The sequence below is a fragment of the Colobus angolensis genome, unplaced genomic scaffold (assembly GCF_000951035.1).
Source record: "Colobus angolensis palliatus isolate OR3802 unplaced genomic scaffold, Cang.pa_1.0 Scaffold91, whole genome shotgun sequence".
Classification (NCBI taxonomy): domain Eukaryota; kingdom Metazoa; phylum Chordata; class Mammalia; order Primates; family Cercopithecidae; genus Colobus; species Colobus angolensis.
This window is the reverse complement of record NW_012123043.1, coordinates 6343386-6369646: the sequence shown is the minus strand read 5'-3', so window position 1 is coordinate 6369646 and position 26261 is coordinate 6343386. Positions and strand designations below refer to the sequence as shown.

Here is a 26261-nt window from a genome sequence, read left to right as displayed (position 1 = left end):
ACTCACCCTGAAGGCCACAGGTTGTATCCCCGAACTCCGGAGCCGATTTTGGCGGACATCCAGGATCTCAATGCCACTGGGCAGCACGGGCAGAGCTTCCAGCTGGTTCTCTGGGAGGATGAGGTCCTGGAGGGCATGTAGCAGGCGGAAGGCATCATTATCGATGGAGGAAATGAGGTTGCTGGAGAGGTCAATCCTCTTCAACTTTGCTGAGAGAGGTTGGGGGAGAACAAAGAGATGAACCAGAACACAGTCTTTCCTTGCCCAGAATGGAGCTGTCTCCACACCTTGCTCCATCTGTCTCAAGATGAGGGGATTCTAACCAGCTCCCCACCTGCACTAACCCAAACCAGAGGAAATAACATAAACCAGGACTCCTTGGAAAAGCCCTTGGATGCCTCAGTGCCCCTCCCTGGAATCCTGTCCTGTGTGGTGGCCGCCCACCTTGGATCCTTTAGAAGTCTCTTGAGAGTGAGAACCAACAGGCCCAGGAATCCCTGGATCCACCTCACCTCCACTTGTGAGTCTACATAAAAGGGCGCTGAGGCCCAGAAAGGTTCTGGGTAATTAGTGGTAGAATCAGGATCAGAGCCCAGGTCTCCTGTCTCAAGCAGGGCATAGGGCATAAAGAAGCAAAAAGCACACAAACAACCTTGTAAACAGCATCAGTGCCATGGAGAGTAGATTTAAGACAGTCCTGCCCAGAGGCCAGCTGATCACACAGCTGTCATTGCTGGGACATCCTGAAGATGTTGGCAGATCATACCTTCCCCTCCCAGCTTCCCAGACCTTTTTGGAGAACAAATAAAAATAGGTCCCTTCCACCATCTAAACACTTCAAGGAAGGGGCTTCTAGAGACTTCGGGCTATGACCCTTTGACAGCTGGATGGACTGAGAGCCGACAGGAAAGAGTTAACCCAGTGTTGGTGACTGTTCTAGTGGCAGGGTGGCTTCCTATGCCTGCCCCTACTCATCTTTTCCCAGGGCATTACATACTCAGCCCTTCGAAGTCTTCGACCCTGATACGGCTGATGCGGTTGAAGCGGGCATACAGGTAGGCAGTCCTCCGGGGAAGAGGAGGAATGTCCTCTAGGTCAATGTCATCGCAATACACAGAGGAACCAAGACACACGCAGACCAGGCAGGTGGGCAGACCTGGCCCAGGTGAAAGACAAAACAAAGGGAGATCTCTTCAGCCTCTGGGGCCAATGGCCCTTGCCGCAGGGAGTGTCTGAACCATGGCCATCTGTGCCTTTTTGATAGCCTATGGGTTGCTGCCCAGAACTGACAGGTACCATGTACTCAGTGCTGTGGGCTGCTCCCAGCCTGTCACTCTGTCCTTGACCCCAGAGAGGCAGGTCCATCCTCAGTTACTACTCAGTCTAAGCCCATTTATACTTTCAGCAGACCCTGGTTCTGTGTACATTTTCCTGGGCCTATGTTGGTATTTCTAGGACATCCCTTGGTCTCTTTTCCATGGGATTCCTCTCTGGTCCCAAAAAGTAAAGCCAGAATTAAGTGGGATGGCCAGTGGTTGCTGGCTCTGCCATCTGCCTCGGGGAAGAGAAATTAGATATGTTCTGTGTGGCTCCAAGAAGCACAATAGAACCAAGGTGGAGAGCACAATGCCCACTCAGCATCCACTTCCCCTTCTTATGGCATCAGCATGCCAATTTTTCTTTGAGAAGTAGCCCTCTCCTGTTCTATTCTGTCCATAACCCTGTCTTTGTACCCAGGGGTCATGAGGTTAGGCCAGGTCACCCACCCCAAGTAGTTGGGGAGACTTTATTGGATCATACAACTGAATAGCGCAGGTGGTTTCTGTCACCTGCTGTCACGAGGCACAGAAATTACTGAGAGACCAGTTTAGCTCAACTCAAGGAAGAACTCTGGTAGCAGTGACACAGCCCCACGATTAAGGAGCTCTTCTCTGCCCGCAGTGACCAGGAGGAGTGGGTGGAGCAGAGGGGCCCCAGCATCTTTCTTATCCTGAGGCTGTGAATGGGTTCAGCTGAGGCCCTTTACGGCCTCTTTAAGCCTGAGACTGTAGCTCTGAGAGGTCATGGATTCCTGACTGAATGGTTTTCCTACCGATGCCCCAATACCCCCGGTCCACCCAAGGCAAACATCCCAAGAAGAGAACAGGGAAGCTGGGGGCAGGCAGGTCCAGAATGAACTTCACCCTTCCTCTGCCCACTTCTGACTGCCAGCAGAGTGCCGAGGCCTCACTGCCAGGCATGCCGGCTCCAGCCTCCAGGAGGGCATCGGGAAAGGAAAGAGAGCTGCTGAAGAGGGACTTTGAAGCTGAAAAGCAGTGTGACTACTTCATTTGCTCCCACGCCAAGTGGCAGCCACAAAGTTACTTATTCTTCTCTACAGGTTTTTAATTGTCTCTAATCTAATCACCACTCAACCTGCTTCCCCTGTCATGCTATTAATTAAAGCAGGGTGGCTTTGCTAGGGCATAAGGGAGTTCTTGCATTCTTTGCTTCTTACTCAACTTGTACATTCAGGCAAAATATTAGGGACAGCCAGTGCCTGTCTTTGATTTCTTTTTTCCTGTTCTTACTGTGGCTATTTCCCCTCCTCTCTCTGCTGGCAAGGGTAGCCCTGACCCTCCACGTCCCAACACTGACCACGTTCCACTTTGGTACCCCTGGTGCTGGGTCATAGCTGCTTGGCCTATGACCTAGGGATATTGTGACCATGTGACTGTGCACTTACCATGGTTGGGCTGGGAACTCAGTAGCAGCCTCGCTGTAGTAGGTCTGGTCATCGTGGGGTTTGATGAGGGTGTCCTTGGAGCTGTAGTGCTCTTGGTGGGACTGATCCTGGTTGCGGGAGTGAAGCTAGTCACCTTAACCTGGAGATGTAGCACAGAGTACACAGTAACCCAGCTTTTGCCTGAAAGGGACTTAACTTTGGACCTTGGAAACCTCAGTGATGGATTTCAAACCGGCAAACAGTCATTGTGGAGAAGGAGAGGGAAGGGATAGCAAAAAGACTGTGCGAAAAGGGGACCTGAGAGAGCATCAGGTCCGGCATGTCCATCCTCTGGATGAAGAAACTGAGGCCCGGAGAGGAGAGGGATGAGGATCAAAGAGCCAGCAGGTGGTCAAGGCAGAGATAGAACCTGCTCTCCCAATTTCCCAGGCTGGCGCTCTTCCCCTGCTCCACACCGACCAGGCTCATGCAGCAATCGAGTGGGGGCTTCTGGGCTTGCATCCCACGCTGCTGCAGTGAAGGCCAAGAGGGCCTAGGAAAGAACTTCAGACTGGAGGACAGTTTCAGAAAAGAGACAGGGGATGTGGCACTTTTATTTCCTAGAGAATATGATGAGGATGTTCGAACCCCTCCCCAAGTGAGACATGGGTTTGGGTCCTACTTGACGGCAGAGGGAGGGATGTGTGACTTCTGAAGAAGGAGGAGTCCCAGGTTTGTGTCCTCTTTCTTAGTATCATCTAAGTGACAAATCCCTATGGAAGGATAAGAATTTCCACCTCATAGAGAAAGAGGTGGAGGCTTGAGACACCCATACTATGGGGCAGGTGGGAGGGCCCGGGCCTCTGACTCCCAGTGTCATGCAGGGAATGCAGTTGGTCTCCTGTGTCCCTCACCTCAGGGAGCTGGTCCCCATAGTCTGTGAGCTCCTCATAGTTGCTCAGGTCAATGACGTCACCATAGTTGTCTGGGTTCAGGACATCGTTCCCCAGAGGCAGAACTTCAAAGGAATCGCCTTCCCTAGGCATCTGCTCCTCTCTCCTCTTCCTCTCCTTCCTTGGGAGAGAAGCTGTCCCTGACTCCTGCAGCACCAAGGCCAGCAGACTCAGGAAAGCCAGGAGCCTCATGGGGAGTTGGATGGGAATGAGAATCCCTTCAGCGGCAGGTCCTGGCAAGTGGGCAGGAGGAAGGGCAGCGATCTGAGGGGCAGGCTCTCCAGAGGGTTGTGGGAATGGCTAGAAGATTTACCCCACTTCCCACTCCCACACTTGCAGACTCAGTGCCCTCATCACATGCACAAACTCCCTACCAGCTGGGACTATGTCTTGGGGGGTATCTCCTAGCAATCCCCACCCACCACTGCCCCACTCGAATGTTTTTACACTCTCACCCAAACTCTGATATTCACTCACAGAGGCATGTGCAGACACATCTCAACACAGACACATTCACAAGAGTCCCCTTGTCTACAAACCAGGCACACACTGGTACATGCACACAGATGTCCTCTCTTAACCCAATGCTCAGAACATGACTGCTAGTCACTAAGCTCGATTCAGAGAATGCCAACATCAAAGAATCTTATGGGGTCTTTTTGTTTGTTTGTTTTCTTGAGGTGGAGTTTCGTTCTTGTTGCACAGGCTGGAGTGCAGTGGCGCCATCTTGGCTCACTGCAACCTCCGCCTTCCAGGTTCAAGTGAATCTCCTTCCTGAGCCTCCTGAGTAGCTGAGATCACAGGCACCCAGCATGCCCGGCTAATTCTCGAATTTTTAGTAAAGAAGGGGTTTCACCATGTTGGAGAGGCTGGTCTCAGGTGATCCACCCGCCCTAGCCTCCCAAAGTGCTGGGATTACAGGTGTGAGCCACCACACCCAGTTGAATCTTATGGGTTTTTATAAAGATCATCTTTTCTTGCATTTGCTCAACAAACATTTATGGGTGTCTATTGAGTTCCAGGCACAGGACTTGTCTCTGTGGGTACAGAATGAATAAGGCACAGCCCTTTTAGGAGCATCTAGTCTCTTTAGGAGACATAGACTTACAATACGTTACATTCTTTTTTACATTGTATGTTGGACATGCAACCTACAATGTAAAAAAAGAATGTTAGTTTATGAAATATACTTGTAAATGCAGTTTTTTAGAAACAGATTATTACAGGTACAACAGTTCTGGCTGGATGTGGTGGCTCATGCCTGTAATCCTAGCATTTTGGAAGGCTCAGGTGGGTGGATCACCTGAGGTCGGGAGTTTGAGACCAGTCTGGTCAACATGGTGAAACCCCATCTCTACTACAAATACAAAAATGAGCCAGGTGTGGTGGTGGGCGCCTGTAATCCCAGCGACTAGGGAGGCTGAGGCAGAAGAATTGCTTGAACTTGGGAGACAGAGGTTGCAGTGAGCCAAGATGGTGCCACTGTACTCCAGCCTGGGCAACAGAGCAAGACTCCAGCTTAAAAAAAGAAAGAAAGAAAGAAAAAAAGAGATCTTTGTGTGTGATTGCGTGAGTGTGTATGCACCTGGAAAGTTCCTTAGATAGCCGTGTGCATTTGTGTGTGTGCACAGACACCTGCGTATGTGTGTGATATGCATGTGAGTACACATGTTCATGTAATTTGTATATGTATAGACGGGTCAGGAAATGCATGTGGTGTGGTGTTGTATCCAGGCATAAGTGTATACCACAGTCATCCCTAGTGTAGGCTAACACAGCCCTCCCCAAAGCTGGCTGCATAAGTTTCTAGTAGGCTCTCCCCCTTTCTTTCTTTCAAATGTTTATTTTTTATCTTTTAATTTTAATTTTATTTTCTATTTTTAAGACAAGGTGTCACTCTGTTGCCCAGGCTGGAGTGTTACAGCATGATCACAGCTCACTGTAGCCCTAACATCCTGGGCTCAGGCAGTCCTCCTGCCTCAGCCTCCTGAGTAGCTGGGACTACAGGCATGTGTTACCATGCCCAGTTAACCTTGCCGCCTTTCTTAATTTCAGCTGGGCAAGGGGGCAAGCCCCCAGCAGTAGCAAGAGGTGTTTCTTCACCTTACCTCCCATACCTCACCCCAAACGAATTACATAATCTTAAAAAAAAATTTCTAAGACAGTTTAGTGCCCACTCAGAAGTCTTGTCCAACTTCTTCGGCCAGAGGCCTAAACTCTCTTCATTTTCCCTGCCCAATCCCCTGCCCCAGCCAAACACTTTGCCCTCATTTGCATACCGATGGGCCAAAGGCCTTAAACCTTGAACCTTACCCCTTCAATGCTTCTGGATCCTGGGTGGAGAGCCCTGCAGCTTCCAGAAAGGTGGGGACTCTGGTGGAGGCAGTCTGAACTGGGACTTGGGTTAGACAGTGGTGCCCAGGGGAGGGCAAGGAGTTGGCCAGGCCTGTGACCAATCAGACTTCTCATTCCTTCTGATGTCCAGCTGTTTCCCCTCCTCTTTCCTCAGGGGGTCCCCTGCCCCATTCCTGTGCTTGACAAAAGGGAATTCTCTCCCTGCCTTCTGCTTCGCCCCCCACCTCCAGCTCCTGCTCTGTCTCTCCTCTTACCCTATTAGCTCCTTCTTTCTTTTCCTCGCCCACCCTCCTGATAAGGCCACATCTTTGAGGAACAGGCAGTGCCATCCCCCGCAAGGAAGGGTCCGCATCCCTCATATTCTGAGCCCTCAGAGAAGGCTGGAGTGGGGGGATGTGGAGAGACAGAGCTTGTCTTTCCAGCTTCTTTCTCCAGCCAGAGAGTGATGAGGCTTCACTTCATAGCCAGAATCCAAAGATAAAACGAGGTGGAACTGAGGCACTTCACCCCCACCTAGAGTGCCAGCACAGAGACCACAATTGAAGAAAATCACCAGAGGCAGGAACTGCAGGCCTAGGTGGTTCAAAGAGAAGGTGTATGGGGGATGTGATAGGATTTGAATGCCAACTTCAAGTTCACAGATGATGATCATGAGGATATGGGAAATTCTCTAAATCTGCTAGGAAGAAACTAAATGGAAATTGGGAGATGGGCCCTAGAAAGGATCATAAACACCAGAAGACATTGTGTAGGGTCCTCGGGGGCCTGGGAAGTATCCTCTCCCCAACCCTCAGAGAGGTACAGTCGTCCCTCAGTAACCATGGGGGATTGGTTCTGCACATCCCGTGGATACCAAATCCACAAATGCTGAGGTCTTTTATATAAAATGGTGAATCTGCATATAACCTACACACATCCTCCTGTGTACTTTAAATCATCTCTAGATTACCTATAGCACCAAACACAAGGCTTACACCTCACTCCATTCACATGGATTCCACACAGTACTGGCACACAGTAAATTCAAGTTTTCCTTTTCAGAACGTTGTGAATTTTTTTTCTGAATATTTTCAATCTGCAGTTGGTTGAATCCATGGATGTGGAACCCACAGATACAGAGGGCCAACGGCAATTATCTGGAAGCACTCCCCTTTCCTTGGTGCCTCTAGCAGGCTGCCAAGCAAGTCCTTGATGAAGGCATATGTGGGGTCGTTAAAGAATCTTCCTCCAGCTTCTGCCAGCCTGTGCCCCGGCGTCCACCCAAGTTTCTCAGTGACTCTCCTTGTTCCCTACTCCTTTCCACCAACCAGATACTGAATTCCAGCTGTGAGCCCCCATAAAGATCTAGTCCAAATCCTTGTGGTATAGATGAGGAAAATGAGGCCCAAAGAGGTGACATGACTTGCCCTAGGTCACACTGAGCCAGGGCCAATGCCTACATTTTTTGACTGTGGGGTTAGAGAGTTTTCTTTAGTTCATATGACCCTCCCTATTTCCACCTTCTTCCCCAGGAATCCTGAGTCCATATGTTCCCAGGCCCTCAGAGCAGATGGCTTGGCAGAACTCATCTCTGCCCTGGCACACCAGGTGAAGAGGCAGATCTAATAGCCTGGCCCATGAGGGCAGCATTTGGCTTGCTGTGTTCCTGGGCACCAGCTGGTGTGAGAGGGGGCTTCCCTCAGCCCAAGAGCCTGGTCACCAGAGAAGAGCATGTTCCTGTACCCCTGGCAGCCCCCCACCTGGGGAGAGACACCATCAGAGGCTCTGCTGGGTGGAGGGAAAGATAGTCCTGGATCCTGGAGGGCACCCAGGAGGCAGATGGCACGTTTGGCGGGCTGTATGCCTCCCTCTTCTCTCCACAGCCTGGCCTTTGCAGCCAGAGGCCCTCCGCCCCCACAGCCAGCCTAGGCGATTTCCCCCCTCCCACCCTACACATTTATTCCTGGGAGAAATGCAAATGCGAGTGTTCATTCACTCTCCCTGCCGCCTGCTCCCACCCTTCCTCCTTGCTTTCCCAGTGACACACATGGTCCTGCCATCCCTGCCTGCTTGCCGCACCCCCACCATCGTTCCTTCCCAATACATACACACCTGCTCCCCCCACTCCCGGCAGGAGTCACATCCAGACACAGGCTCGCATCCTAGACCCTCTCCCAACTTCTCCTCTTGCTTTCCCAAGTTCGCAGGTCACACGCTCTTGTTCTCATGAATGTAAGGGGCTGTCCATGGATGTATACATGCGACCTGGGGGGGAAACGGCTAACTCGGCAGACTGTTGTTCCAGGCAGCCCAGCTCCCCAAGAGCCTGGCAAAGGAAGCAGGAGGTGGGGGAGGCGTCCTAATCCTAATCTCTCATTAGGAGAGGCACACGGCGTATTGATGAATCGGAGGTGGCAGGTGGTATGGACAGAAGTCTGGCCAGCCAACCCTGTTGTTGCCCTTTTCATGGACAGGGAGAGAGAGGCAGGGAAGTTCAGGAACCCTCCTGTGTTTTGGAGGACGGGAGTATATCCCCTGCTGAGGGCTTGTAGCCACATAACTCCATGCCCGGAACATGACCCTCTCTTCTTTTTCAGACACACAAGCCCCACAGAGTAGACTCCACACCTTCCTACCTTTGTACTCATGCTGTTTCCCGTCCAGGTGGTGTCTTTTTTTCTTTTGTCCACCTGGCAAAACCTGATTTATCCCTTAAAAGCCAGCTCACATGCTAGGAGCCTTTCTGGTTTTCCTCAGGTAGAGGAAAAAGCCCTCTCCTCTATGCTGTTCATACACAGCATTATTACAAACACTTAGGACACAGAGGTATCCAGAGGTATCCATTCATGGATTTCTTTCCCTTTACCAAGGTAGAGATCCTCAGGGGTGTGCCGCTGTGTATATTACCCATCCTTGAATGCTTAGCGGGGGACCTGGCATGTGACCGATGTCCGCTGAACATCTGTGAAGTGAACCGAAGTAGATGTTTAGTAGCCAGGCAGCAGCAGCGAGGGCGTCACCTGGCAGATCTCTTCTAAAAAAGATGGTGTAGGCTGAGAGGGTCAGGAACCCCACTTTTGCACCAACCTTCCCTTGGAAGAGAGGACGCCCTGTTCTAACCCTTCTGTGGCCTTCCGCATGGCATGTAGACCATTCCAGATGACTTGGCTCTATGTTCTCTGCCCTCGAGACAGCCCTTGTACTGTTTTGTATGCACACTACATCTCCCCAGTTAGTCTGTAAGCTTCACTTGGGCAGGAAAGACGACCGTTTTGTGTCTTTCTGTGTCTGCCTCGGTACAGAGCTCCTGAGAGACCCTCAACAATTTAGTACGTGTGGGGTGAAAGAACTTGAGGCTTTGGGTTTCAAATGCAGTTGTTAAATTTCTGGTCTGACTTTAGAAATATATATATAGATATTTGGTCTGTGTGTGGGCAGTCTTGTGGAATTGAGGATTAATTTTTCATAAGGGTTGTGAGTTTGGGAGAAATTCGTCAAGAAAAGGCTTTGGGGCTCGGCACAGTGGCTCACACCTGTAATCCCAGCACTCTGGGGAGGCCAAGGTGGGAGGATCACATGAGGCCAGGAGTTCCAGACCAGCCTGGGCAACATAATGAGACCCTGCCGCTATTAAAAAATATGAAGAAAAAAGAAAGAAAAGGCTTTAGGATAGCTTTCATAGGAATTTCTTAAGAATATAATCTTTTCTCCACTCACCATGTTAGAGCAAGTAAGAGGCTTTGGGGCTTGGCATGGTGGCTCAACGGTAGGGGGTGGGTGGCAAGAGGACTTTATTTATATTTTTATTTATTTATTTTGAGATGAAGTCTCATTTTGTCTCCTAGGCTGGAGTGCAGTGGTGCAATCTCGGCTTACTGCAACTTCTGCCTCCTGGGTTCAAGCAATTATCCTGCCTCAGCCTCCCAAGTAGTTGGGACTACAGGCATGCGCCACTACACCCGGCCAATTTTTGTATTTTGAGAAGAGAAGGGGTTTCACTATGTTGGCCAGGCTGGTCTTGAACTCCTGACCTCAGGCAATCTGTCCGCTTTGGCCTCCCAAAGTGCTGGGATTACAGGCATGAGCCACCGTGCCCAGCCGGCAAGATGACTTTAAAGTGTTATTCTTGATCTTTTCACACTGTCGAGTTCAAGCAGGGTGTTTTTCATATTACTTTATTTCCTCTACTGAGAAGCGTGTTGAAATGTGGAAGTTATTTCACAAAGTTAACACGGTCTTCAAGAGAGAAGAGATATACGTGCAGAGTACACATGTACACCTACATACACACCTGTATATGTCGATGACAACAGCATGGAGGGAATGAACTTGTGCATGGAGAAGGGGGCTTTTTTAAACTCAAAAGAAACCAGCCCATTGTGTGTATGTTTGGGGGAGGGGAGCCTGTAAAGCCAATTTACCTTGCATCCCCTTTGGCTTAGAGCTGCAGAGGGCGATGGAGAGCAGACATATTCTAGATTGGGCAGTGGGATGATGGTGATTGCGTTGCTGCTAAATGGGTCTGGGTTTGCAGGATGGAGGGAATGACCTCTCCCCTGAGGGCCTCATCAAAGGGGCTGAGGTTGCAAGTTGTGAATAAGATGCAGCAGGAGCTCTTATCCAGGCCGAAGCACCAAGTTGCTTTCTGCCATAACGCACCATAACGTATCGACTTTAAGCAGGAGCCTTGGAGAAACCAGCTGCAGCTAGAAAAGAATGCGGCGATTGCAGTGGAGCACGGGGGAAGGAGGCTATGATGAAATGGGCCCTATTTTCCATAATTAGCAAAAGAGAGAGGTGAGAAGGAGCATAATGGGAATTTCTTGAAGTCAGGGACCCAGCTTAATCCAATTTCTTAAAAACCTCTGGAACATTTTTCATCCTAACTTGGGGGTGGGCACTGTGCCTTACTCATTTCTAGAACATCCATCCCCTGTGCCTCCCACCAACATACACACATAGGGGGCTGAGAAGGGGCAGCATCCCTTGGAGGAAGTTAGGGGGGAAGGTGAAGTCGAGGCAGCCCTGTCTGGACCAGGTTCCACTTGGAGACCTGCCAAGCCGCTCACCTGGGCCAGGCATGGAGGGTGGGGAAGCCTCTAGGGAGAGACAGTCCATACAGAAAATAAATTACTCAAGGGAAGGGGCAAATATTTAGGACTTGTCCTGCATTCGAGTATGATTTAAGGTGTGGAGCCCCAGACTCAGAACATGAGCGCAGGAGGGACCTCAGAGGAACACTTTTTTTTTTTTCCTTTTTTGAGACGGAGTCTCACTCTGTCGCCCAAGCTGGAGTGCAGTGGCACAATCCCGGCTCACTGCAACCTCTGCCTCCCGGGCTCAAGCGATTCTCCCGCCTCAGCCTCCTAGTAGCTGGGATTACAGGCACGCGCCACTACGCCTGGCTCATTTTTTTTGTATTTTAGTAGAGACGGGGCGGGGAGGGTGTTCACCATGTTGCCCAGGGTGGTTTCGAACTCCTGAGCTCAGGCAATAATCCGCCCGCCTCGGCCTCCCAAAGTGCTGGGATTACAGACGTGAGCCACCACGTCCGGCCAGGAGCATCTTATCCACCTCCTCGGTTTACAGATGAGGGAGCTGAGAAGGAACCCGGAAAGGGCATACAACAAACGGGAACCGACTGTGTCCTCACCTGGGCTCACTCACGATGGGAATGAGCCCAGCCTGGGGACGTTTGTGCCCGTTAGACCTTAGAGGAGAACAACACCATGCATACGGCCGACGGTTATTTCATGTTGGGACCCCACTAGCCTCCTCTACCGAGGAAAATCACCCCAGGAAGAGGGCCAGGCGGAAGACTGGGGCCAGCTGTTACCTCCACCAGCCACTAGGTGGCACCCACGCGTCTGTCTCCGGGGAGGAGGCGCATTTTCAAACGTGGAGGGGCTTCTGGGAGATATCCAGGTGCTCCGCCCCTTCCTCCCTGTTTCTCAGGAGCCGCCTCCCGGGGGTGGAAAAGGCTGGGCCGGGCACGCTGATGCAGAACAGATGGCGGGGGCGGGGCTGCTGCCTCTTCCCTCCCCCGCCCCCACACAAACACTGTGAACGCTGCTCCCTAAACCCGAGGTTGGGCAAGGGGGCCGCAGGACCCATCGACGCCACGCGGGCCCATCCGGGCTTGAACCCCTCCCCTCTCCCATGGCTGCTTCCTAGTTCCTTGGGCCATTCTTCTCCTTGGCTGTTCCCCCTGAGGCCCAGCCAGGAGAGTGTGTGCTATGTTCACTCTGGAACAGGAGGGGTCCCCCTGCGCATCCCTGTGACTTGCTGGCCAGATGCAGGCCCCTGCGGTACCCTGACCCTGCACCCCACCTCCGTCATTCCCTCGCTCCTCCTTCCCGGAGACCCGGGCCAGCAGGGCCAGGGCGATGTCTGGTGCCCGGGAACCGCGCGGCGGAGCAGCAGCTTTGCCAGAAGGGATCCTTGGCCCAGGAGAACTGGGTTTCTCGGCCTCTGAGCCAGAGCTGCCCAAGATGGAGGAGTCCCCAGGGGGACTTTCTGAACCTTACTTCCGGGCTGCTTGCTCGGCCAGGACCAAGATCAGATGTCAGTCCACGACCCAGATGTACTCAGGAGTGGCGGGTGGGGGAGGAGAGAGAAGGGGACACCAAGTCTTTAGACACATCTGTGTTTCTGGAACAAAGGGAAACCACAGAAGGCCAGGAGTTTGGGTGTGCACTGGGTGTCTTTCAACTGGGTGGGACCAAACCGAGCCCTTGGAAGTCTCGCTCCTGAGGCTGCAGAAGAATAGATGGTTTTTCCCTGCCTCGAGGGTGGGATAAGGGAGGCAAAGCTGGGAGCAAGAAAGGGAGAGAGAGAAAATGAATGGCGGGCACAGGCGCCTGGGCCCCAGCCTTCAAGTGCGGTCAGAGCAGATCCGGTGGCGGAGTAGGGCCTAGATGACCACGGACTGCAGGAGGCGGAAGCACATCATGAGGTCCAGCGGGATGGGCGGCTTCAGGTAGTTCCCATCCAGCCGCAGGTAGCGCAGGTGTGGAACGTTCTCCAGGTCCGAGGAGAAGTCATGGAACGCCACTAGGTTGTTGGGGCAAATCTGGGTTCCGTTGATTTCTACGGAAAAAGAAGACGAGAAATCAGCGGGGAGTGGAGGCTGGCGGCCAAGATGAGGAAGCGGAAGGGGGAGGACACCCGAGAGCAAGGACTGTAGACTTCTCTCTGAAACTGGCTAGCTTTGGGAATGTGTGATCATAGATGAGCTGCCTTGACCTCCAGACTCAGTTTACTCATTTGTAAATTGAATCAAGTTGGAATTGATCAACAACTGTTATTACAAGTTCACTCTAGAGAATTGGAGGTAAATTTTGAACCGGGCCTTCAAGAATAGGTAGGATTACAACAGGTGGAGACCTGGGGGATGGTGTTCTGATAGAGGAATCTTTGAATGAAGTTGTGGAGGCCAAAATTCTGCTTGTGGGCGAATCTGGGAATAGTAATAGTGCAATGTGGTGTACTAAGGAGAGTAAGCTGGGAAGGTAGTTAGGCTTTCAAACAGTCTTTCACTAAGAGGCTTTTGGTCTCTGGTCTGAGGAATGGCAGTGAACAGGACTGTCTTTATGAGAGCAATGTTATTAATAGGATACTTGAACCATGGTATCCTGGAGTGTTAAATCTGGAAGGGTCCTTAGGGATCCCTATGTTCAGGTTTATGCTGTACAAAGATGAATCTGGCTACAGTGTGGAGAAGCTATGGAGTAAGGTGAGATCTGAAGCCAGCAGATGGATGTGAAAATCACTCTGCAGGTTTTCCTTTGAATTGGACGTGAGACATGAGGATGGGCAAAAGATGGTAACTGAAATAGGGATGACAGGAAGAGGAAAGAGGGTCTGGGGAGAGCTCTGGAGCCCCAGGGACATGATGAGCCTACTGATTCTGAAGGGTCTGTGGCCTGAGATTCCATTTCCTCCATCACATCTTGTTAGATGCCGGTGGCACCAGGCATGCCAGCATTTAAATGAACTGTTTTATTCTCCCTAAGCCTTGCCTCACTTATTTATGGAGGAGGAGGAGGAGGAAGAGTAGGCATCATCTTCATTGTAATTGTCTTCCTCTTCCTTTTCCTCCTCTTTCTCCTTCACCATTGGAGTAGCAGAAGTGCCCTGACACAGGGGTTTTCTCTTATGAGCTTGGAGCTGGCTGTTGCCTATCCACACTGATGCTGAGTTCTTCAATCTGTGAAATGGTAAGAGTGGTGCCTGCCCTGTAATCAGGAGAGAGAATGTTGGCAAAGGCATTTTGCAAGCTGTTTGAGGACAGTACCAGTGGCAGCATTACGGTCATTGTGAAGAACGTAATTGTCACACTGACCTAGGCCCCACTCAGCCCATTCTGTCTGTGAAAGACACAGGAGACAGGCTGGATGGGGTGGGCCCATGTGGGTGAGGTGTGAGTTCTCTCACTTCAACCTTAGAAGGCTGGGATATCTTCTAGCAACCTGTTCTTCCATAATCTGGTAGAGACCTATCAGCCATTTATTAATCAAGGTATCCTTTCTGTCTGTATTTCGGCCTCATAGCTTCCTGGGGGTAATGTGTTTTATTTTAGTGTACTGTCTCCAGGGTAAAATTAGACAGTCTTCCCCTTTTCACATTTTTTTTTTGTAAGATTAAAAAAAATCCTCCCCTACTTCTTGAAATTATCCCAAATGAGTGAACAGATCTATTCGCCCATTGTTGGTGTCGGTAGAGACACCAACAATCTCCCTCTCATTCTTTGGCTTGGAACCTAAGGATCCCCAAATATCATTCTAAGGGTCCTTCTCTTCTCCCTGAATCCCTCTCTTTCCTTCTGCTGCTGCATCCCTTGTGTGAATGTAGGCTGATTTTGTTCAAGGACCAGAAAATATTATTTCACTTCTAAAACTTTCTGCTGATGCTCTACTCAGAGTTGAAATTTTTGATTGAAGCAAAACTGCAACTTCCAACCTCCTCTCCTGGGCTGCAACTGATACTCCAAGTTCAGGACCCTGTAAATGTCAGTCAGGCAAACTCTCCCTTAAGTCCACCTAAACATTGCACCCTTCCAGATAGATTCAGAAAGCACCAGCATACAGACCTTCTTTTCCTGACTGCCACATTTTTACCAGTTGCGTACCCTGAATAAAAACCCAAGCTCAGGGCTGGGAAGATGCAGCCTCCCACAGGGGCAGGTTTCTGCAGAGGGCCGGCCCAGGACATTTCAGGGTAGGTATTAAAATGTCTCTTTTCTGTCTTTAGTATAATGTCCAGGAGTATATTCCATGTCTACCCTACCTATAGATCCAGTTGCCAAGGAACTGGGACTGAGGAAGAATGGAGGAAGAAAACCTATGACCCTCCAGGTATGGTATTCTGGGCACTTTCTCCATATTAAACTATTACATCCTCATATCACCTTCGTGATAGAAGGTGTTATTACCATTCTCACTTTACAGATGAGGAAACTTCCCAGAGAGGTCAAATATCTTTTCAAGGTCGCCCAGATAGCAAGTGGCAAGGCCATAAATTGAAGTCCAGTGCCAAAGTGGATGCTTTTTATACCACCCCACCCTGAGACTCCCTAGAGAGGGTGGAGGCACTACACAAGCCAACATCCTTGCCTTCGGCCCCGCCCTGGCCCACCCCACTCACTCTCAATGCTGTTGTTGTTGAGGTACAGGTGTTCCAGCCTGTTGTTGATGGCGGGCACACTGCTGATCCTGTTGTGCGACAAGTGGAGCACGAGCAGGTTGGAGATGTTAAAGGAGTTCTTGGGGAGTCCCCTGTCTGTCAGCTTGTTGTAGTTAAGCCGAATGAAGGCAAGATTGGGAAAACTCTTGAAATATCCGTTAGGGATGGTCTCAATCTTGTTGCTGTCCAGGTAGAGCTGGTGAATGGCGGTAGGGACCCTGGGCGGCATCTTTCTCAGGATATTGTGGGCCAGGTTGAGCTGCATGAGGTTCTTGAGGCCCTGGAAAGTGTCGGGCTTGAAGACGCCGTCGCTCAGCCTGTTGTGCTGGAGATCCAGGAGCAGCAGGTTCTCCAGCTTGCTGAAGACGCCAGGTGGGATTCTGGAGATGTGGTTCTGGCTCAGCCTCAACTGCTCCAGGTTCTGGGGCAGGGCTGAGGGGACCTCTTCCAACTGGTTCTTCTCCATGTAGAGGAACACCAGGCCAGGCAATTTCTCCAGCACCCTCTGGTCTATCTTGCGGATTCGGTTGTTGTCCAGGTTAATCCATCGCAGGCCTGTGGCATTCTGGAAGGACTCCAGCGGGAGCTCAGTGATGAAGTTGTTCTGGAGATAGAGGTAATGGATGCGGGGCGGGATGACAGGGACCTTTCGCAGGTTGCGGCTATCACAGTAGAGGGCAGATGGGAAATCAGGGGGGCAGTAGCATTCGCGAGGACAGTCAGGGAAGACAGATGGAGGGCCTGGAGGGAGGGGAGGAGGCAGGTCTGTTGGCTCTGCTGGTTCATGAGGCTGAGGAAAGCTGGGTGTGGGCCTGGGCCTGGGCCTGGGTCTGCGCCCAGGCCCAGTCCCGGGTCTTGGTCGTCTTGTTGACTGGCCTTGGGCCACCGAGGCCAAGATGAGAAGTGGGAGGAGCCAGCAGAGGGGTGACCTCATGATCCAGGTGATACACCTGCAGGGAGAAGACACAGGAGGTCCTTAGCCTTGGGCCCTCAGTAACTAGATGTCATGTTTTTGAAGCCAGAATTGGGCAGAACTAGAGCTCCAGGGAAGATGGGCAGAGCTCGGGGAGCTGTAGAAGCATCTCCTTGTTTGCCTGTACCCAACAGGTGAGGGAGTAACAAGGGTTTGAGGCGCTGGATTCCTTGGCCATTGGCTTAGCCACTTGATGTGTTGAGCCTGCTTTGAAGAGGGTAGGGGGTGTGCTGGTAGAAAGCACACTGGGGGCTGGGCGCGGTGGCTCACGCCTGTAATCCCAGCACTTTGGGAGGCCGAGGTGGGCAGATCACGAGGTCAGGAGATCGAGACCATCCTGGCTAACACGGTGAAACATCTTGTTTCTAACAGAGATGTTAGAAACATCTCTACTAAAAATACAAAACATTAGCTGGGTGTGGTGGAGGGGTCCTGTAGTCCCAGCTACTCGGGAGGCTGAGGCAGGAGAATGGCGTGAACATGGGAGGAGGAGCTTGCAATAAGCTGAGATCACTCCACTGCACTCCAGCCTGGGCGACAGAGTGAGACTCTGTCTCAAAAAAAAAAAAAAAGCACACTGGGGCTGGGGCTGGGGCGGTGGTGTACACACCTGTAATCCCAGCACTTTGGGAGACCAAGGCAGGTGGATCACTTGAGGTCAGGAGTTCGAGATCAGCCTGACCAATATGGAGAAACCCTGTCTCTACTAAACACAAAAAATTAGCAGGGTGTAGTGGTGGACACCTGTAATCCCAGCTACTTGGGAGGCTGAGGCAGGAGAATCTCTTGAACCCAGGATGAGGTTGCAGTGAGCCGAGATTGCACCAATGCGCTCCAGCCTGGGCAACAAGAACAAAACTCTGTCAAAAAAAGAAAAAAAAGAAAGAAAGAAAGGACACTGGACTTGGAGTCAGGAGTCCTGGGGCTTGTCAGAGAAGATCCTTAACCACTGTGGCCCTCAGTCCTCCCATTCACAGGCTGAGAAAATCATCAGTGTCTTCATGAGAGGGATATTAGGATGTATGAACATCCTAATGGATGTATGAACAATAGTCCATAGTTAGGACTATGAACCATAGTCCTGGTTAAATCCAGAAAAGTCCTTAAAGATCCCATAACATAGTGGAGCACCCCTGTGGGGAGGAGACTGAGGAGATGGCCCTGGGGTACTCTCAACCCATCCCTGTGCCAACCTCAGCAGCTCTCTTTTTAAAAAACCTATTATATACAATGAGGTTTACCCAAAGCATTCATTTGGTGTGGGGAGGGAGGGGGACATGTTTCTTTGCTGAAAATGGCTTGAAATCCACCAATCAACTCCAGACCCCACCATTTACAAAACTGAGGACTGGAGGGAAGAAGTGGCTTGCCAAGGCCAGGATGATATTTAACAGCAGACCCAGGACAAGAACCAAGGCCTCCTCCCTTCCAAAGGAGAGCTAGTGGGATCTTGGGAAGGGAGGGAAGTGCTGCCGACACCTTTGCATCCACCCTGGCTCATAGATGCTCTGGGCCTCCTCACCCCTCTCCCTACTCCCTGCACTTGGCTCAGAGAACACTCGTCTTTGCCATTGGGAAACATGCCAAGAATGTCTCCCCAGATGTGGAGGCTCCCAGGAAAATAAACAGGGAAGGGATTGAAAGATGTGGAGAAAACACTTTCCTTTCTTTTGATCAGATATTGCTTCTCCCATATCCTTTGGAGTTGGTGGTATTGAGGTGGGATATCAAGAAGAACCTCCCACTAGCCTCAGTGACATTGAAATATGGAGCTGAAGGATGTTTTGGTGTTGCCTTCCTTCCCATTGGCCCCGATGACCCTCCAGATAAGGCCTTGTGGTTTGAGTTGAACTGAAACTGGGGAAATAACAACAGACTCATGACTGCAGACAGAAATAGGCAGCTCCCCTGGGCATCCCCCTGGCCTAGGCTAGGAAGGGTCCCTGGAGGGGATGCCCTATACCTTCCCCTCTCCAAGGCTATCATTCCTATGACACCCCCAGCCAGGATCCACATTCTCACATTGCTTCAACTGGCCCTCCTTGCCTCTTCCTCAGAATTGGGGTGCCCCTTCCACTGCTTCGAGGTCTGGACACACTGGGGATAGAAGCTTCTCTGAGATAGGGTGGGCTGGAGTATGTCCCCAGCTTGCGTCTGGACCCTGTGATCACTGTGCTGATTCAGACACTCTGCCTCTCCTGCCTTCCCTCTGAACCCATGTCAGCTTAGACTCTTTTCTTGCTTGACCCAGTGCCTGGCTCCTTGCTGGCTTTGATCAAAGGAAGACAACAGAAGCCACTCACAGCTGCTAAATTCTAGGACAGATGCTCAGGAGAAGCTGAATGTGACAAGAACCTGGAAAGAGAAGAGCTTAGCTATGGATGGGTTGAGGGTGTCTCACCGCAGCTTATGTGCATGGACACACACACACACACCCTTGACCCCCTAGTCTGCACACTCTCACACACACACCTCTCCAGGTCCCATTACATAAGCAAACTCACTCACTTATCCTCTGTGTGCATATGTGAGCCCTTATGCAATACACTGAGTATCAGAAGGAAAGAAGGCAGGCAGGAGAGAAGGAGGGCAGAGACTGTCCTTCAGCCTCTATTGCTTCTCCACCTCCCTCTAAGGTGGTCTCTTCCAAGGCAGACCTCTCCAAGGGGGTCTGGAAGGCCATTTTCCCTGGCCTCCTATCACAAAGGATCTTGCAGTTAGGTTTTTGGCTTAATCTGTTAAGGATGTAACATTCTCAGAGATACATTGCAAGGATTAAAAAGAGAAGGCATTAATTGCAAAACTTTAAGCTTGAGTCTTGTTGGCTGAACCCCACTTGTAATTGGTGAACTATGAATTAACATTGTGTAAGTTCTGTTATTTTCTGGAAAACAGAACAGTCATCTTGCATATAAATTAAGGGGGTGGTTAAAGCATTAGTATTCTAAAACAAACATTTCTAAAAGCCTCAATTTTTATGACCCTGATTAAAAAAAAGTATTTTCTAATCACCCAGAAGCCTAGAAATGAGCAAGAAATCTTTCGTACTGTGAGAAGCCCTGTCCCAAGGAGGCTCCCAGCACTGGTGGGGTTTTCCTGTATTCCTTCATTGCCTTTGTCACTGAAAGCATATGCCAGGGACTGGGCACCAATTTGCCCAGGGCTTCCAGCAAAAGCAGTGAGGCATCGTGGCTGTGACTTGTGCTGAGGTGGGTGGGTTGGAGGGGGGGGTTCCTTGGCTCAGGCCAGGGCAGCCTGGTCTTCATCGTCAGGGGTGAGAGGAACAGGCAAGTCACTCATAGCTCCACCCAGCAGGCTAACCACGCACGCCTTCTCATCTACAGTAAACACAGGCCTTCCTCTTCCCGGTGTGCAGCACCAGACCCTTTGGTAACTTGTCTTTTCACTAGTCCTCTGACCTGTTTACATTCCAAACCTCTGGGCCTACCCAAGCTGCTCCCAGAGCCAATAGGAGGTTCCCCAGGAAACGCTCCCTGGAGCAAGTTATGTGGGGAAGCTGAACGTGCTCTCCTCCCCTTCCCTCAGCCCCAGGGCTGAATCAGAACCCTTCCAAGTGCAGGGATGCTTCTCTCTTAAGGAAATAGCATTCATTTCTAAGGCTTTTCTCATGGGGTGATGCCTCTCCCTGCTGGAGCTTTGCCGTGAGGCAGGATGAGAAGTTGTGACAGCTGACAGCACAGCCATTCTCTCTGGCAGGGCTCCGTGATGTCCTAGGTCTCTAAAACCAGAATCCATGTGACAGACTGAGGGTACCTGGACTCCATGGGTAGTCATAGTCCCTCCTACAAAGCCTCAGAGCCTCACTCTATACTCCTGCCTTCTAGAAAATTCTGTCCAATCATAAGATTCCTTAGGATGGGTCCATGTGTGTTTTTTAATTTTTCTTTTTCTTTTTTTTTTCTTTTTCTTTTTTTTTTTTTTTTGAGACGGAGTCTCGCTCTGTCGCCCAGGCTGGAGTGCAGTGGCCGGATCTCAGCTCACTGCAAGTTCCGCCTCCCGGGTTCACGCCATTCTCCTGCCTCAGCCTCCCGAGTAGCTGGGACTACAGGCGACCGCCACCTCGCCCGGCTAGTTTTTTGTATTTTTTTAGTAGAGACGGGGTTTCACCATGTTAGCCAGGATGGTCTTGAACTCCTGACCTCGTGATCTGCCCGTCTCGGCCTCCCAAAGTGCTGGGATTACAGGCTTGAGCCACTGCGCCCGGCCTTAATTTTTCTTATGCTTTCGCAAGTGCACCTCTCCACCCACAGCTTTCTACTGGGCTCTGCTCATTGCTCTATCAGTGAAGGTTTGTTGATCACCTACAACAGCCAACTGCATGCAGTTCTGCTCTCCACCATCGGTTCTGGAAAAGCTGCTGCTTAATGGAAGAGAAAAGCAATGCTTTGCCCAACCCAACACTCACTCTCTACATTTGAGAACGTTTCCTAAGAGAATTTTAATTTCTTTTTTTTCTTTTTTCACTTTAAACAAAAATGAGATGGGGGGGGTCTCACTATTTGCCCCGGCTGGTCTTGAACTCCTAAGCTCAAGTGGTCCTCCCACCTCGGCCTTTCAAATTGCTGGGATTACAGGTGTGAGCCACTGTGCTCAGCCCCTAAGAGAGTTTTAAATTCTAATTTCAATTCCAATTATTGGGGATCTAGGCTTGACTCCTGGCTCTGACTCTCCAACCCAGGCTTCTCATCTGTGTGAGGATCAAATGAGATCATGCATTTGAAGGCATGTTATAAAGTGCAAAATATCTGCAAGTGGCAGAGGCTTACTTACTCATTTATTTGTTTATAAAGAGCAGATTATCCAGAGAGACGCTTTGATTTTTTTTTTTTTTTTTTTTGGCGATACAGGGTCTCCCTTTGATCAGGCTAAAGTGCAGTAGTGCAATCACAGCTCACTACAGCCTTAACCTCTCTGGGCTCAGGTGATCCTCCCATCACAGCGTCCTGAGTAGCTGGGACTACAGGCATGCGCTACCACACCAGGCTAATTTTTGTCTTTTTTGTAGAGATGGGGTTTTACCATGTTGCCCAGGCTGGTCTCAAACCCCTGAGCTCAAGTGATCTGCTCACCTCAGTCTCCCAAAGTGCTGGAATTACAGGTGTGAGCCACAGCACCCCCATGGACTCCTTGATTTTTAAAGTGGGATAGCCCCCTTCCCTATCTCTCTCATTAATTTACTGTTAAAACCCAGGACTGGTGGAATTAATTTACTGTTAAAACCCAGGACTGCTCAGAACAGGGATGGGTGGAAGTCCTGATGGGTTGGTCAAGCCATTAGGAGCAGCTATTTAAGGCTAATTGGCTTTGTATGGAGAGGTTGAGGTTGGGCTGGGAATGAGGTTGGGTTTGTCTCCCAGGGCTAGGCAGGGTTAGCAGCAGGGTTACTCTGCACTCTGAGCTGGCATTCTTCTTACTTGTCAGATCTCCTGTCTAATTGGTCACCCCTAAGCCTCCATGCCTTGACCCAGAGCTACCCTGCGGTAGAGAATGGGGCTGCTTCTGACCCAGCACTGTGCCTATGAACATTGGAACATCCCTCTCTCTTTTTTCCCTTCTTTCTGTTCTCAACCTAGATGTCGAAAGCCATCCTGCTCTCTTTATCTTTTCCCGTAGTCCAGAAGGGGGTTGAAAGCAGGGAGAATCAAGCAGTCTTTGCCAATTTATGAGCACAGTTAGCAGAGGAGTGAGCCTGAGGCCCTTTCAAGGCCCCCATTAGGACTGATATGGTCCTGAGATAACAAAGGAGCCTTATGGGGGCGTGATGACTTCAAGATGCCCCTTTCTAGGAAGGTGAAATGATAGAAGGATGAGCTTGCCTGGGGCAGTGGGAGGAGAGTCTGCTAGGTGCATACTAGTTAGAAGAGAAGATTCTCGCCCCTCCACCACTACCTAGTGATGTGAACCCCGTTCTGGGCCTCAGTTTTCTTATCTGTAAAATGGGAATAACAGAATCTTCCCTATACCTATATTCCTTACCCAGTTGTCAGAAGCAAGTGTGGTTAGCAGCTTTAAAATGCACTACAGATCAAAAAGTGCTAAAAATAAAAATAACACTATTATGGAGAGACCATCTGTCTCCCCAGTGTCTACCACAAGGCAAAGTGTAAACAGAATGAAGATTTTCTGGCCTCAGGCCACTAGTCTAGAAGAGCAAGTTTTCCATTGTGAGTGGTGGGGAAGAAACCAGGGTGAGATGACTTTTCTCTGACAGCCTGCCACCTACCATATCCTTCTCTGCCCCTGCCACCTACCATATCCTTCTCTGCCCCACTCCCCCAGCATCTCCAACCCCTGAAGAAAGCCTAGAAGAGTGTGTCTGATGCCTTGAGTAGTTATAGATCTGAGACCCAACCCTGCAGTTCTTCAGATGCTTAGCTGGGTAGGCATTAGGCAAAGCAATTGCTTTTCTCCTCTGTAAAATGGGCATATTAACACATTCTTTTCTGTTTTGAGAGTTAAATGAGTCAATACATGCAAAGTGAGTGTTCTGTGAATGTTAAGGTTTTGTTGATACTATTTCAAAGTAATGGGGTCTCTTTCCCTCCAGCCTGGCTAGAGGGCAGCCCCCATGCACTGCTCAAAGGCAGGGATCCTTGCAGGTGGGGTACCAGCTCTTCCACACAGAGCAACTTCCTCCCCTTTGTGGCTTTGTGAGATCACACTTGGGTCTCAGAAACAACTAATTGAGGAGACTCTGGAAGCCCCCAGCCACCTAGGGAAAGCTTGTTCTGTCTTTCTTTTTTTGTCTTTTTTTTTTTTTGTCTTTCAAAATGGCTTTATCATTTTGCCTTCCCAGCAGTAAATGAGAGTTCCTGTCATTCACCACGTTCTCACCCATGTGTTCTGCAACAGGTGAGGGGATACTGGCCAGAGAAGGTGCAAGTCTGCCTTCCTCAGCAGGCCGTGGAGTTCCACTGTGATTCCTGACTTCTCCCAGCCTTTTGCACCCAGCTTTTTGCCCCTTCCAGCCTTGAAATGCTTCACTCACATGCCCGATAAATGCGGTTGCCCACAAGGGAGGTGGAGGGGGAATGAAGAAAGTGTTCGGCCCACCCTCTGTGAGAGCCCAGACAGGCGGCTGCTGGGCAGGAGGAGCAGGGACCTAGAAGGGTCAGGGGAAGAGCCCAGCATGTGCTCCTGGGGTCCTGGGGCAGGCAGATGAGCAGGTGAGGGGAAACAGAAGCTCTGTGGAGCCATCTTGGGGGAACTTTCTGACCGGAATGTTCCTCTGTGGTATATATGGCTGCTTGTGCTTGCAAGGAGGAGAGAGGGAGACAGCTCTACCCTGTTTACTCCCACTCCCCAAAAAAAGGGATGGCCTATTTGGGACACTCTGGAGCTCCTTTTCCAGGACACGGTCCTTCTGCCCAGCTAACACTGCCAGAGTCTTGGGCTTAAAAATTACAGCAAAGCTCTCTCTCAGGCCCCTGATTCTCAAGCCCTGGTGGACCATCAGAATCTCCTGAAGTATTAAAACGAGACTCCTGGGTCTTGATTCAGTAGATCTGTAGTGAGAGCTGACATCTGTATTTTCAGTAAGCCCTCCACACTCCTCCCTCTCCTGCCCTCAGGTGATTGTGAAGAGGAGCTGTGTGTGGGACCCTGATCTCCCTCCACCCTGCCTGCCTTGGGACAGCCCCTCTCTATTAATAGAGAGGAATGAGCAGGGGAGCAGGAGAGGGGCCACCCTTCAGTTTTCCCCTCCCCAACTGCTTAAGGAACTTTTTTTTTCTCCTCTGCCACAGGACCTTTTGCCAACCTGAATGGTTGGAATAATTTCAGAACAGCTTTAAAGAAAAATATTTTTCTGGCTGCCTGCAGGAAAAATAAAAAATAAAAAATGAACTGTCCGCAGAGCTGGGAATTAGGACCTGCAAGGATTGAGAACTGGGTTGCTTTTCTTTCTTTCCAAAAGCCAAGTGGTTTGGACCAGTGAGAGAGAAATTCAAAACTGCTGAGAAGACCCTGTGCAGGTTGGAAAAAGCCACTTTTCTCCCGCTCCTACCCAGTCAAGCCCTAAATAATGAAGAAACCCTTCCAGCTCCCACTCTTGCTTATCTCCTCCCTATTCAGCCTGGACTTGGGATGCAAGATTTTCTTCTGGCTCTGCCATCTCAACGGGAAGACGTACTTTGCCGTTGTTCTTACAGCTGGGGAGGTGTGTGAAAGGGTGAGAGACAAGATGCGGGAAACATGTGTGCCTGTGTATGTGTGTGTCCGCTGGTATCTGGTGACGATGCAGTCTAGCTCTGCATGTCAGATGCAGAGGGCAGAGGTGAATGGACAGGATGTCTTCATTTTGTGTGGCCATGTGGGGTGGTGGTAGTGAAAGTGCAGCCTCCGTGTGTTGTGTGTGACTTCCACAATGTGTGACAATACACAAAAGGTGCAAAGAAATGGGTTCTGGAGTCCAGTTTCTATGGAAACACCTGATCTGTAGAGACAACTTTGTGCAGCGTGGCTCACTGTGCTACAACAAACATCTGTAGCAGGAAAGCTTAACTTTTGCAGCAAGCAAATATAGGGGTATAGAGTGATGAAAAGAAGAGGAAGAGGCTATAGGAAAGAAATTAGGAAGACTAAATTTGAACTCATTTGAGAGGAGAAAGAGGTGGGAGGAAGGAAGGAGTAAGAGGATAGAGACTAGATCAGTAAATGGACAGTTCAGGAGGAAACTTACTGGATGAAAGATTCTTCCCAGTCTCCTGCCCATCTCCCGACTGGGCTTACCTGCACACACCTGCCTCTCCTCTCAGCTCTGAGTTTAGTCCTCCTCTTCCACCCCCTCCCTTCGGCGGAGCTGTGGCAGCAGAGAGCCAGCTAGAAGATCTGATCTCCCAGTGGTGTGTGCGTGCTTGTGTTTGCCTGACTTTTCTTCCACCAGATCCTATTGGGGTGGGGAGGTTAGCTTAGGGGGAGGGAGGGGCAGATCTTAGGGAGGGAGGGGAGGAGAGGAGGGAGGAGGGAGGGAGGAGAGGAGAGGAGAGAGGGAGGGAGGGAGCTTGGGAAAGGAGGAATGACAATAAAGTCTTTATTTGGCAGCCAAAACTCCCAAAGACTTCATCCACACACCATTCCCACTAACAGACTCATTTTTAATAACATTTCCTTCTGCTGCTGCCACTTCTGAAGAGGGGTTGTTTGACCCATGTTTGGAAAACAAGCCAAATTAACAGAGGGAAAAGGCATGAAAAGCAACCTCTGTGTAAGCCAGGACCGGATGGCTGGGTCCAGCACTAGCCTGTTTAATTCCTCCTGACAATTGCCTTGCCTTCTGGGGCTGTTGCTCCATGGTGTTAAATTCCTAAATCAGTGAGGGGTTTGGGATGCTTCCTCTGAGCAGTGACAGTCTTTCCCTAAGTTATCTTCTCCAGGAGGTTGCAAAGGGAGTGGAGTCTCAGGCTGGCATAGGAGATAACTTGGGTTTGGCTGCCAGAGCTGTTCTGAGAACCAGAGAGGAAGAAAGCTGGCCTGAGTTGCACAGCAAAGTTAAGGCAGAATTAAGATTTAATGTAAGACCTAAAGTCACTGTTCCTAGCTCATGTGGACAATGCAGTGGCTTCTTTCAGCTTCTCTATATCACACTTAGGTG

General features: G+C 50.4%; 2 protein-coding genes across 3 annotated transcripts in view; both read right to left on the bottom strand.

Moving 5' to 3' along the window:
- OPTC (opticin) overlaps positions 1 to 6045 on the bottom strand; it is a 15300-nt gene extending 9255 nt beyond the window's left edge. The window contains exons 1-5 of the mRNA XM_011931806.1: positions 5971 to 6045; positions 3619 to 3890; positions 2726 to 2864; positions 998 to 1156; positions 7 to 209 (exon numbers count right to left, since the gene is read on the bottom strand). Coding sequence (XP_011787196.1) covers positions 7 to 209; positions 998 to 1156; positions 2726 to 2864; positions 3619 to 3849 — 732 coding nt within the window. The 5' untranslated portion in view covers positions 3850 to 3890; positions 5971 to 6045. The remainder of the gene's footprint in view (positions 1 to 6; positions 210 to 997; positions 1157 to 2725; positions 2865 to 3618; positions 3891 to 5970) is intronic.
- A 4105-nt stretch (positions 6046 to 10150) lies between these two features.
- On the bottom strand, positions 10151 to 25583 carry PRELP (proline/arginine-rich end leucine-rich repeat protein). 2 transcript variants are annotated; one of them, XM_011931805.1, is made up of 3 exons: positions 25410 to 25583; positions 15637 to 16625; positions 10151 to 13080 (listed from the first exon to the last, which is right to left on the bottom strand). In XM_011931805.1, the coding sequence occupies exons 2-3, from the start codon at positions 16607 to 16609 to the stop codon at positions 12905 to 12907; spliced, it is 1149 nt and encodes a 382-aa protein (XP_011787195.1). In that variant the 5' UTR covers positions 16610 to 16625; positions 25410 to 25583; the 3' UTR covers positions 10151 to 12904. The 2 variants fall into 2 exon arrangements, with proteins under 2 accessions (XP_011787195.1, XP_011787194.1); XM_011931804.1 differs by having other exon boundaries at positions 25400 to 25577.
- Between the last annotated feature and the right edge of the window lie 678 nt (positions 25584 to 26261).

Bases quoted from the DNA above. Each gene is read 5' to 3' on its own strand.
- PRELP (XM_011931805.1), bottom strand. From the start codon at position 16,609: ATGAGGTCACCCCTCTGCTGGCTCCTCCCACTTCTCATCTTGGCCTCG. The intron at 13,081-15,636 runs GTGAGTGGGGTG...CTTTTTCCGTAG, and splicing joins CAACAACAACAGCATTGAGA to AAATCAACGGAACCCAGATT.